This window comes from Zophobas morio, unplaced genomic scaffold, assembly GCF_036711695.1.
Source record: "Zophobas morio isolate AGI-343-1 ecotype UQ-CSIRO unplaced genomic scaffold, CSIRO_AGI_Zmor_V1 ptg000031l, whole genome shotgun sequence".
Lineage (NCBI taxonomy): Eukaryota > Metazoa > Arthropoda > Insecta > Coleoptera > Tenebrionidae > Zophobas > Zophobas morio.
The window spans coordinates 3218555-3232422 of NW_026972136.1; the positions used below are offsets into that span (position 1 = coordinate 3218555).

General features: G+C 31.8%; 1 protein-coding gene across 1 annotated transcript in view; it reads right to left on the reverse strand.

The window, feature by feature from the left end:
* LOC135139545 (potassium channel subfamily T member 1) overlaps positions 1-13868 on the reverse strand; it is a 238221-nt gene that overhangs the window by 64042 nt on the left and 160311 nt on the right. The window contains exons 15-16 of the mRNA XM_064069828.1: positions 7117-7245; positions 6822-6884 (exon numbers count right to left, since the gene is read on the reverse strand). Coding sequence (XP_063925898.1) covers positions 6822-6884; positions 7117-7245 — 192 coding nt within the window. The remainder of the gene's footprint in view (positions 1-6821; positions 6885-7116; positions 7246-13868) is intronic.

A 13868-nucleotide genomic window follows, 5' to 3' on the forward strand; every position in this document is an offset into this window, starting at 1 on the left:
ATTTTTTGTTGACGAATTTGGTTTGTCCTAGAACCCCCTCCATTACTTTTTGACTACCACTTGACCTGTCTTAGAATCTCTACAATTTATTGTCGATCAATTTGGCCTCGTTTAGGGCCCCCATTACCTTTGGACAAGCAATTTGTGTTCCTTTAGGATCCCCATCACTTTTCCAAATTTCAGCTATTTTAGGACCCTAGTTATTTTTTGTCAACGGATTTAGTTTATCTTTGGACCCCCCTTACCTTTTGTCGACCTTTTTAGAACCCCCATATTTTGTCGACAAATTTGACTTGTCTTAGGACTCCCGTTATTTTTTGTCGACGAATCTGACCTGTCTTAGATCCCCCATTATTTCTTGTCGACGAATTTCGTTTCTATTAGGACCCCCAATACTTTTTGACGACTACTTGATTTGTCTTAGAACCTCCATAATTTATCGCCGACCAATTTGGTCTTGTTTAGGAACCCCATTATTTTTTGTCAAGCACTTTGGCTTCTCTTAGGATCCCCATTATTTTTTCCAATTTCGGCTGTTTTAGGAATCCCATTATTTTTTGTCGACGCATTTGGTTTGTCTAACCTCCCTCCCCCATTATTTTTTAATACCCCTTGACTGTCTTAGAACCCCCATAATTTATTTTCAACCAATTTGGTCTCGTTTAGGACCCACCTTACTTTTTGTTAAGCAATTTGGTTTGTTTTAAGACCATGTTCGTTCGAATGATGGCTAGCGATACGGTTGTTGGTTCCGTCGATCCAGTTATTAAATGTGAATATTGTAGTAGTTCAGTTAAAAATCGTGTTACGTGTAAAAAGTGTAAAGCAGTTTTTCACCCTTCTTGTTATAATAGAGCTATAATGGTTAAAAACCCTTTTTGTGTACATGAAAAGGACACATTGTGTGAAGGTGACATTGAAATGGAATCTTCGAGAAATGAGTTTCTGCAACTTGTGAAAAAAACAATTGAAGAAGAAACACAATCCCTAAGGAATCAGGTCTACGAACTACAACAGCAAGTGAGAGATCTAACAGCATCAAACATTGATCTCATTCGTCTTTTAGAATCACATTATCCTATAAAAATTCCTAATCAATCAATGGCGAAAAACAATTATCTGCTTGAGAACAATGTCACACCGATAAAAACACCGAAGAAGAGAAGAATTGTTTCCGAAGTAGACTCAAGTAAAATTGACGGTATCATTGAAACTGAAGAAGATCCTATTAAAATTAAAGATTCTAATATTCCAGAAAAAGGCATTCCTTGGGAGCAAGTAAAACGTCGTAAAAAACAGAAAACCCACCTGATTATTGGTACTGCTAGAAATATAGCTTTAGAAAATGGCTCAAATAATATTGAATGCGAATTCATGGCGTCCAAAAGAGTTGAAAAGGCTTATATCCATATCACTAGAGTTAATCCTAAGGTATCAACGGAAAAAATTAAATCATTCATTTGTAGTAAATTCAGCTTATTGAATGATGACATTAAGGAAAGCTTTAAATGTGAGTTATCTCAGCTTGTCTCTAAGTTTCCAGAAAGTTATAGCTCTTTCAAGCTCACTGTCGATGCATCATTTTACTCAAAATTAATGGATCCGTCTTTTTGGCCTTCTGGTGTGGCAGTCCGTAAATTTTTTCAAAAGCACAGTAGGTCAGTCTCCGGTCCTCAAAGAAATTTTCGTCAAGTTCGCAAAGAAACGATAACTCCCTAAGTATCTACCACCAAAATGTGCGTGGGTTAAGAACTAAAATAAACGAACTCTATAGTAATGTTATGTGTAATGACTATAGTGTTATATCACTAACAGAAACATGGCTTATCGACAACATCCGTGACAATGAGTTATTTGACAACCGCTATGTAGTGTTTCGTCAGGATCGGTCATATGAAACTACCTGCAAGTCTAGAGGAGGTGGAGTGCTGATTGCAGTGAACAAAAGTATACCATCTTGTCAAAATTTACGTTTCCTTGATGTTGGTCACCGAGAAGAAATTTGGGTTGAGCTCAAATTAGTCAATAACGTAAGCCTAATATTAGGAATAGTTTACTTTCCTCCAAAGTCGCCCATTGAGTTATATGCTAGTCATATTGACTGTTTAAACACATTAGCTCAACATTATCCTAATTCTATTATATTTATTGCTGGTGACTTTAACCTTCCAAATATCGAGTGGATCTGTGATAATCAATGTGATAATCTAATTCCGAATAATGTCAAGTCTGTAATTGAAGAGCTTATTTGTGATAATTACAGTTTTAACGATTTGGGACAATTTAATCATATTCTAAACAGTAATAATGTAATTTTAGATCTTTGTTTTTGCAATCGTAATCTCTTAATCAGTCAGGCCATTCCTCTTGTGTGTTGTGATGTTCATCATCCCTCATTAGTTATTGACATTCCTGATATTTATTTGCCTAATATGAGTGACGATTCTTACGAATTTGCTTTTGACTTTAATAATGCACCATTTGATGTAATAAATACACATTTTAATGAGATATGTTGGGATTTTCTGAAGAACATTAATGATATTGATGAATGTATATTTCAGTTTTACTCTATTGTTAATGCGGCTGTAATTAAGTATGTGCCTTATAAGTTGTTTAAATCACATCATGATAATTTTCCGAAGTGGATTGATAATGCCACCAGGATTCTAATTATAAAAAAAAAGTTAGCACACAAAAAATATAAAAATTCCAAACTTACATCTGATTATGAAGAATTTAGTTTACTTAGATCTCAATGTAAATCTGCTCTTGATGAATGCAAAAAAAGATACTTAAGTAAAATTGAAAATAATATTGTAAATGATACCAATGCGTTTTGGAAATATGTCAAATCTAAGACGGATTTATCTTCCTTACCAGCAAACATGTTCTTAAAAAATGCTTGGGGAAATTGTCCCAAGACTATTGCTGATTTATTTGCAACGCATTTTGAATCAGTTTATTGTCATGAGAATTCCTTAAATTTCAAATGGGCATGCAATCAAAATTGTCCTAATCCAGTTGATTTAAATGTAATTACAATTGAAATTGAGAACATCTTGATAAAAATAGGAGCGTTGAAATCCTCAACAAAAAGAAGTCCTGATGGCATACCTTCCATCTTTGTTAAAAAATGTGCCGAAAGCTTGAGTCTTCCTCTACATATTCTTTTTAATAATTCATTGTTCCTATCAAAAGTTCCATCAGTTTGGAGAATTTCATATATTACACCTATTCACAAAACCGGTAGTCGTAGTGATGTTGAAAATTATAGACCTGTTAGTATTGGATCTCCTATAGCTAAGGTATTTCAATCCTGTGTCACTGATATTATATCTTTTGCGGTTAAAAATATTATCTTTAACAACCAACACGGTTTTTGTAAAGGTCGTTCGACTGCCACAAATCTGTTTGTTTTCACTAACTATGTTATTGAAAGCATGGAGTTAGGTTATTCAATTGATTGTGTGTACACTGACATGTCGAAGGCTTTCGATAGGATAAATGTTAATTTATTAATTGCTAAACTTGCTTGGCTGGGATTTGATGACCCTCTTTTGTCTTGGTTAAAATCATATTTGTCTAATCGTAAGCAATTTGTTTTAATTAATGGGATTAAATCCAGATGTATAGATGCTGTTTCTGGTGTTCCACAGGGTTCGCATCTTGGACCCGTGTTGTTTTCTTTATTTGTTAATGACATTGTTAATGTAATACATAGTAGTGAGATTCTTCTCTTTGCTGATGATGTAAAAATTTTTAAGTGTATAGGGTCGTTAAATGATTGTCTTGCTCTTCAAGCTGATTTATACAATTTTGAAATGTGGTGTGAGTACAATAAATTAGAACTGAATATTCCTAAATGTAAATTTATTACTTTTAGTCGAAAACGTTGTTCAATTAATTATCAATATTCTTTGTCTAATACTTACCTAAAAAAAGTATCTTTATGTTCTGATCTAGGTATTATATTTGATTCCAAATTAAACTTCAACGCTCATATTGATAATGTTGTGTCCAAAACATCTAGGTTGTTAGGCTTTATTATACGGATGTGCTCGGATTTCTCTAATATTCGTACATTGTTGTTGTTGTTTAATGCTTTCATACGATCTAATCTCGAATACTGTACAGTCATTTGGTCGCCTTATTTTAGAATTCATATAAATAGGCTTGAGTCAATTCAAAGGAGATTTCTAAAATTTATTTGCTTTAAATGTGGTATTGTTTATGTTAATTACTGTGATATACTGACTTATTTGGGTTTATTGCAATTAGAGGTAAGGAGAAAGATGTTTGATTTTATATTTCTATTTAAAATATTGTCTTCCTTAATTGTTTGTCCTGATATTTTGAGATTATTTAAGTTGCATGTGCCCGAGAGAAGGGGCAGACATACCCACCTGCTTGCCCTGTTTTCTTCACGTACCTGCTATAGATTTTATAGCCCTGTTGGTCGTATATCGCGTTTATCGTTAGCATATAGTGATATTGATATAGTGGGTGTGTCTCTCACTTCTTTCAAGCGCAATATTCGGACTACTCTGTCAACTAGTTTTTAATATTTTTATATTATATTTTTTTTTTTTTTGTGTTTGGTCTATATGTTATCTATTTACATTTTTTTCCATTTTTGTAACTGGTCTAACCGTTAAATAAATCATTATTATTATTATCATTATTTTTTGTCGACGAATTTGGTTTGTCTTAGGACCTCCGGTATCTTTTGTTGACCTGTCTTAGAACCTCCATGATTTTTTGTCTACAAATTTGACCTGTCTTAGGACTTCCATTACTTTTTGTCGACCAATATAATAATAACTAATAATAAGTAAATTTATTTCCAGCAGACAATTATGTCTCTAGTGGATACAATGAGTTGTCTTAGGACTTTAATTATTTTTTGTCGACAAATTTGACTTGTCTTAGGACCCCCATTACTTTTTATCGACGAATTTGAGATATTTTAGGACCCCTACCATTTTTTGTCGATCAATTTGATTTGACCTGATGTAATGGAGGTCGTAAGTTTGGCCAAATTCGTCTAGGACAGGTCAAAAGAGGTCAAACTGCGTTAGAGCCCCCACTACATAATTACTTATTTAGTGCAAAATCTTGAAACAACATTTAAAAAATTATTTTCTAGGGTACCACTATTTCATTTAAAATTCTCGAAATTAATATTTTCAAAATAAAACACTACCCTAACGGCTGACCATTTTTAATGAAAAAAATTATGTTTTGTCTAACAAATCCTTGTCATTTTTTCCAAATCGCTTCAAAAACACACACTTGTCTAATAAAAAAAGGGAAATACATTTTGTCCAAAAATAGTGCGAAACTAGATAATTTATTTTAAACTCTTTTAGTTTGTTCTTGGGGTTTTGTTGTCACTATATTTAAAAAATGCTTCGATTAAAAAGGCATTTAAATCTTTCAAAATAACACTTAAAAAATTATTTGCTATCCCGACGCCTCCACCATTTTTGTCATAAAAGTTAAATTTACTTAAATGGATTTTACAAAGGACTGATTTCATTGAAAATTGTGCCAGATATACGAATTCGTATTTATTTTCGTTCTACGTCTTCAGAATGAGGACAAAAAGGAAGTAATTGATCTCAAATCAAATCTATTAGTGTCTTTGCTATTCTGTTCAAATATCAATATATTTGAGCCATCACATCATGTTAAAACATTTTAAACACAAATTAATTAAAGATAATTTATTAAATTTTGAATCTGTCCTTGTTTTGTTAGACTATACAACTATCTATTTGAAGGAAATATAGTCTTTCAAAATACACTACAATCTACAAGTACATTTTCAAAATTCGTCCTGGAAATTTTCTCAGGATTACGAATCATATAAATGAAGATTATGAAACGCTAATCGATATTTGTTTGTTCATCCCCACGAACAATTTGATGACGTCACGTCAAAAGCTTGCTAAGTATCACTTTAATCAGTTCAATTCAGTTAATTAAATGATCATTAAAACAATCTCGTAAATCTTTTACTATAAAAAATAAACATTTCCAACCAATGGCGCAATCACGGCGACATAAACTTTCCCCCCAACATGAGTTTTATTTCTCGTAACACTTCACCTGAAACTGAACGTTTAAACCCAACAATGGGTTTCCGCTCCTGAAAAACCCTTTACTTTCAACAAAGCCCTGAATTTCGCCAGACTTCGCATGTTCTTAACGTATTCCTTAAAGCAGTTTCAGCGTACGCGATAAATACACACATAAACCTCCTGACGTAATGGTCCGTGCGTCCTTTAAATTTTACGGGGCAGATTTATATAAGACGTAATCGTTGGAACAGCCTGTAGCAATAAATCCCTCTAATTCGGTCAAAGGTCAAAGAGTTTAGCACTCTGCGTTACCTTCTCCCATAACATTTCGTGGCTAACGACAAGGACAACGGCGAAACTGTCTATCTATGAAACAGTACAAAACGGAGACAAGCATATACATGGGTATATACATTAAAATTTGGAAGATAGATTGAAAAAAATAACAGTCAACGGTTGGTAGCGCTATGTCAAAACATGCACCAAGACTAGGGGTTAGGGGGGCGCCCGGGGCGGGGGCGGCTGAAAGTCGGCGGCCGCGGGGTCCACACAGACACCAATTACTGGATTTTAAAATTTTTGAAAATTGTCAACAAAATTCAGTAACTAGAGTTTGTCTAGACAATGTCGTCAGCGAGACTAAAGCCCGCCCCCTCCGGACGCCCGCCCCCACTACAAAATTTCTCCGGAGTACAAGAATGGGCTCTACTTAAGTATAAAAAAAATTGCACTTACCGGGCACATTCGTCATGCCATGCGGGTCTCTCCGAGTCCCCAGAGTCGTCTGTAAGACTGGACCTAGGGAGTGCAAGGATCGGACAGAGTGATCAAGAGACAGAGCTATATCTGTGCAAGTCATGACCGTGCTCACAGAAACACCAGAAAGATAAGAAGGTGAAAGAGTGTGAAACGAACACCAAGCTCAAAGAGAGAGAGCGAGACAGAATCGTAGCGGTCACAATTGCACTAAGCTAATCTAGTTAATGACCCTTCGACATGGACTAGGGCATGCAAGGGCGAAAAACCTTACGCTATTTTCTCGCTGGGCGACCGCCAGGGCACGTCGTCCTCCAGCTCGTCCTCGCTCTCGTCGGCCACGTCCTGGGGGATGTTGAGGGTCGAGCTGGTGAACATGTCGGGGACCGGCAGGATGCTGGGCCTACACAACAGGTTTGGGTTCTTATTACTATTATTATTGAGTACACAGCTTAATGGGTGAGGACCCAACTACGTGAGCCGAGACACGAATGTGAACATTATTAAGGCCAAATTCAGTTTAAATTAATTAATAATGGACGTCGTCTTCTGGATTGTTATTTTCTTTAGGTATTAGGGTTGTCGAAAGAGTGAACAAATTTTCATTAAAGGCGTTACCTCAAACAAAGTAGATCTAAAATTCTGAAAATATATAAATTAGAAAAATAGTATCCCGGCGCCTCCACCATTTTTATAGAGAACATTCAAAGTTATTAAAATTGACCCAAAAAGTAGTGTGAAAATTGTTTCAGAATCACGAGCTTCTATTTATTTTTCCACTCTTTTTTTTAATAACCAAGAAAAACATGTTCTTGAGCAAAAAAACTGACCTTGGATAAAATCAATCCGAAGGTTGTGGAAAAAGTGAACAAATTTCCGTTAAAGGTCTTATTTTCAGCAAAGCAGAGATAATTATATATACATTAAAAAAAAATATAATCCCAGCGCATCCACCATTTTTATGGAGCAAATTCAAAGTTATTAAAATTCACTCAAAAAGTAGTTATTCTTGTAAAAATTCTTTCAGAATCACGAATTTCCACTTGTTTTTTCAATTTTTTTTTAATAACAAAAAATGTGTTCTTGAGCAAAAAACTGACGTAGGGCAAAATCGGTCCGAATGGCCCTCGTCATTTATTTTGGTGCAAATTTGTTCTTGATTGTTATTTTCTTTAGGCGTCAGGGTTGTCGACAGAAGGAACGAATTTTCGTCAAGGGCGTCATTTCAAACAAAATGGAATTGAAATTCTGAAAATGTATATAAATTAAAAAAATATTATCCCGACGCATCCACCATTTTTATGGACAAAATTTAGAGAAAGTTCAAAGTTACAAAATTCAGTCGAAAAGGAAGCATTCTTGTGAAAATTCTTTCAGAGTCACTAACTTCCACTTATTTTTCGATTTTTGTTCAGGTAATAGGGAAAAATGTGCAAAAAATGACGTTGGACAAAATCGGCCCGAATGAATGTCGTCATTTATTTTGGTTCAAATCTCTATTTGATTGTTATTTTCTTTTGGGCATCAAGATTGACCAAAGGAACAAATTGTCCTTAAAATAGAAGAGATTTAAAATTTTGAAAATAAAATACAAAGAAATTAAAAAATTGTTGTCCCGGCACCTCCACCATTTTTATGGAGAAAATTTAAAATTATGAAAATTGACTCAAAAACGAGTCATTATTGTGCATATTTTTTCAGAGTCAAGAATGTGCACTTATTTTATAATTTTCTTCAACTAACAACCAAAATTTGTTCTTAAGCAAAAAAATTGACTCTGGACAAAACGGTCCAAATGAAATTCGTCATTTATTTTGGTTCAAATTTATTCGTGATTCTTATTTTCTTCTGGTACCAAGATTGTCGAAAGAATAAACAAATTTTTGTTAAAGGCATTATTTCAAATAAAATAGAATCAAAATACTAAAAATATATCTAAATTAAAACAATATTATCCCGGCGCCTCCACCATTTTTATAGAGAAAGGTCGAAATTATAAAAATTGAATCAAAAAGGAGTCATTTTTGTACAAATTCTTTCAGAGTCATGATTATTCACATATTTTGGCATTTTTTTTTTTTCAAAAAATGTAAAATGTAAAAATGTACGTGTTCTTAAGCAAGAAAAAAACTGATATTGGACAAAACCGGTCCGAATGGCCGTCGTTATTTATTTTGTTTAAATCTGCTCTTGATTATTATTTTCTAATGGTACCAAGATTGCCGAAAGAATAAACAAATTTTTGTTTAGCGTGTTATTTCAATCAAACTAAATTTAAAATTTTGAAAATACATCCAAATTAAAAAATATCCCAGCGCCTCCACCATTTTTCAGAAAAATTTCAAATTTATTAAATTGCCTCAAGAAGGAGTCGTTCTTTTGCAAATTCTTTCAGATCAAAGAACAGTATTTTCTATTTTTTTTTTAAATAACAAAGAAAAACGTGTACTTAAGGAAAAAAATTGTCGTGGACAGATCCGGTCCGAATGGACGTAGTTATTTATTTTACTTCAGATCTGTTCTTGATTGTTATTTTCTTTAGGTTGTCGAAAGAATGAACAAAATTTCGTTAAGATCGTTATTTCAAATAAAATAGGTTTAAAATTCTGAAAAAATATATATAAATTTAAAAAATAATATCCCGGAGCTTCCACAATTTTTTCGGAGAAAATTTCAAAGTTAGAAAAATTTTGTCAATAAGGAGTAATTCTTGTGCAAATTCTTTCAGAATCATGAATCTCGACATATTTTTCCAATTTTCTTCAAATTACAAAGAAAATGTGTTCTTCAGCAAAAAAAATCACTTTAGACAAATTCGTCGTTTATTTTGGATCAAATCTGTTCTCGATTATTATTTTCTTTTGGTATCAAGATTGTCAAAAAATGGAAAATGGAAAAATGTGTACTTAAGCAAAAAAAAACTGATATTGGGCAAAACCCGTCCGAATGTACGTAATTATTTAATTTGTTTTAAATCTGCTCTTGATTATTATTTTCTACTGGTACCAAGATTGCCGAAAGAATAAACAAATTTTTGTTTAGCGTGTTATTTCAATCAAACTAGATTTAAAATTTTGAAAATACATCCAAATTAAAAAATATCCCAGCGCCTCCACCATTTTTCAGAGAAATTTCAAATTTATTAAATTGACACAAGAAGGAGTCGTTCTTCTGCAAATTCTTTCAGATTAAAGAACAGTATTTTTCTATTTTTTTTTTTAATAACAAAGAAAAACGTGTACTTAAGGAAAAAAATTGTCGTGGACAAATCCGGTCCGAATGGACGTAGATATTTATTTTACTTCAGATCTGTTCTTGATTGTTATTTTCTTTAGGTTGTCGAAAGAATGAACAAAATTTCGTTAAGATCGTTATTTCAAATAAAATAGGTTTAAAAATCTGAAAAAATATATATAAATTTAAAAAATAATATCCCGGAGCTTCCACAATTTTTTCGGAGAAAATTTCAAAGTTAGAAAAATTTTGTCAAAAGGGAGTAATTCTTGTGCAAATTCTTTCAGAATCATGAATCTCGACATATTTTTCCAATTTTCTTCAAATTACAAAGAAAATGTGTTCTTCAGCAAAAAAATTCACTTTAAACAAATTCGTCGTTTATTTTGGATCAAATCTGTTCTCGATTATTATTTTCTTTTGGTATCAAGATTGTCAAAAAATGGAAAATGGAAAAATGTGTTCTTAAGCAAAAAAAAAAAAACTGATATTGGACAAAACCCGTCCGAATGGACGTCATTATTTATTTTGTTTTAAATCTGCTCTTGATTATTATTTTCTTCTGGTATCAAGATTGCCGAAAGAATAAACAAATTTTTGTTTAGCGTGTTATTTCAACTAAACTAAATTTAAAATTTTGAAAATATATCTAAATTAAAAAATATCCCAGCGCCTCAACCGTTTTTCAGAGAAATTTCAAATTTATTAAATTCACTCAAGAAGGAGTCGTTTTTTGCAAATTCTTTCAGATCAAAGAACAGTATTTTTCCATTTTTTTTTTAATAACGAAGAAAAACGTGTACTTAAGGAAAAAAATTGTCGTGGACAAATCCGATCCGAATGGACGTAGTTATTTATTTTACTTCAGATCTGTTCTTGATTGTTATTTTCTTTAGGTTGTCGAAAGAATGAACAAAATTTCGTTAAGATCGTTATTTCAAATAAAATAGGTTTAAAATTCTGAAAAAATATATATAAATTTAAAAAATAATATCCCGGAGCTTCCACATTTTTTTCGGAGAAAATTTCGAAGTTAGAAAAATTTTGTCAAAAAGGAGTAATTCTTGTGCAAATTCTTTCAGAATCATGAATCTCGACATATTTTTCCAATTTTCTTCAAATTACAAAGAAAATGTGTTCTTCAGTAAAAAAAAATCACTTTAGACAAATTCGTCGTTTATTTTGGATCAAATCTGTTCTCGGTTATTATTTTCTTTTGGTATGAAGATTGTCAAAAAATGGAAAATGGAAAATGTCTACTTAAGCAAAAAAAACTGATATTGGATAAAACCCGTCCGAATGGACGTCATTATTTATTTTGTTTTAAATCTGCTCTTGATTGTTCTTTCTTCTGGTATCAAGATTGCCGAAAGAATAAACAAATTGTTGTTTAGCGTGTTATTTCCCCTAAACTAAATTTAAAATTTTGAAAATACATCTAAATTAAAAAATATCCCAGCGCCTCCACCGTTTTTCAGAGAAATTTCAAATTTATTAAATTCACTCAAGAAGGAGTCGTTCTTGTGCAAATTCTTTCAGATTAAGGAACAGTATTTTTCCATTTTTTTTTATAACAAAGAAAAACGTGTACTTAAGGAAAAAAATTGTCGTGGACAAATCCGGTCCGCATGGATGTAGTTATTTATTTTGCTTCAGATCTTTTCTTGATTGTTATTTTCCTTAGGTTGTCGAAACGATGAACAAAATTTCGTTAAGGACATTATTTCAAACAAAGTAGGTTTAAAATTCTGAAAAAATATATATAAATTTAAAAAATAATATCCCGGCACCTCCACATTTTTTCGGAGAAAATTTGAAAGTTATAAAAATTTTGTCACAAAGGAGTAATTCTTGTGCAAATTCTTTCAGAATCATGAATCTCGACTTACTTTTCCAATTTTCTTCAAATTACGAAGAAAATGTGTTCTGCAGCAAAAAATTCACTTTAGAAAAATATCGGTCCGAATGAAAATCGTCGTTTATTTTGGATCAAATCTGTTCTCGATCATTATTGTCTTTTGGTATCAAGATTGTCGAAAAAATTAACAAATTTTTATTGAAGGCATTATTTCAAATGAAATAGATTTAAAATTCTGAAATTATATAGAAATTTAAAAATATATTACTCAGGCGCCTCCATCATTTCTATGGAAACAATTCGAAGTTACAGAAATTGACTCAAAAAGGGTGTCATTCTTGAGCAAATTCTTTCAGACTCATGAATGTCCACTTATTTTACCAATTCTTTTTTCAAAAAATCAAAAATTGAAAAATGTGTTTCTAATTAAAAAAAAATGATATTGGACAAAACCGGTCCGAATGGACGTAGTTATTTATTTTGCTTCAAAGCTCTTCTTGATTGTTATTTTCCTTAGGTTGTCGAAATAATGAACAAAATTTCGTTAAGGACGTTATTTCAAACAAAATAAGTTTAAAATTCTAAAAACATAAATAACATAAATTAAAAATATATTATCCCGGCGCCTCCACCATTTTTTCGGAGACAATTCAAAGTTATAAAAATTGACTCAAAAGGGAGTCATTCTTGTGCAAATTCTTCCAGAATCATGAATCTCGACTTACATTTCCAATTTTCTTCAAATCACAAAGGAAATGTGTTCTTCGGCAAAAAATTCACTTTAGACAAAATTGGTCATAACGAAAATCGTCGTTTATTTTGGATCAAATTTGTTCTCGATTATTATTTACTTTTGGTATCAAGATTGTCGAAAAAATTAACAAATTTTTGTTAAAGGCATTATTTCAAATGAAATAGATTTAAAATTCTGAAATTATATATAACATTTATTTTGATTCAAATCTTTTGTTGATTGTTATAGGTATCAGAGTTGTCGAACGAATGACAAATTTTCGTTCAAGACGTTTTTTCAAATAAAATATATTTAAAATTCTAAAAATAAGTATATGTAATTTAAAAAGTATTGCCTCGGCGCCTCCACCATTTTTATAGGGAACATTCAAAGTTATAAAATTCACTCAAAATGGAGTTATTCTTGTGAAAATTCTTTCAGAGTTACAAACTTCCACTTATGTTTCCATTTTTTTTCCAATAACCAAGAAAAATGTGATATCAATTTTTTTTTGGTGTGTATCTGTTCTTGATTGTAATTTTGTTTTTGTATCAGGGTTGTCAAAAATATGAACAATTTTTTGTTAAGAGCATAATTTCAGACAAAAGAAATTCTGAAAACATGTATAAATGAAAAAAAAAAACTAACCCTGCGCCTCCACCATTTTTATGCAGAAAATTCCAAGTAACAAAAAAATGACTCAAAAAGGAGTCATTCTTGCGTGAATTATTTCAAAGTCATAAACTTCGACTTCTTTTTTCAATTTTTTTCAAATAATAAAAAAAAATGTGTCCTGCAGAAAAAAAAAACACGTACGTACAAAATCGGTCCCAATGAAAGTCGCCATTTATTTTGGTTCAAATATGTTTCTGTTTGTTGTTTTCTTTAAGTATCAGTGTGGTTAAATGATAGCACAGTTCCTCCTTAAGAGCATAACTTTATGTAAAATGTATTAAAGATTCTGGAGTTACCCTAACAAAAAATATCCTGACGCTTCCATCATATTTACGCAACAAAATAGATATTGATCGAATCGGTCCGAATGAACATTGTCATTGATTTTAGTTCAAATCTGTTCCTGTTTCTTATTTTCTTTTGGTATGAAGATAATTACAAGATGCTTCATATAAAATATGTGAAAAATTCAGGCATAGATAAATGTAAATTAAAAAAGTGGTACATTATCCCGGCGCCTCCACCA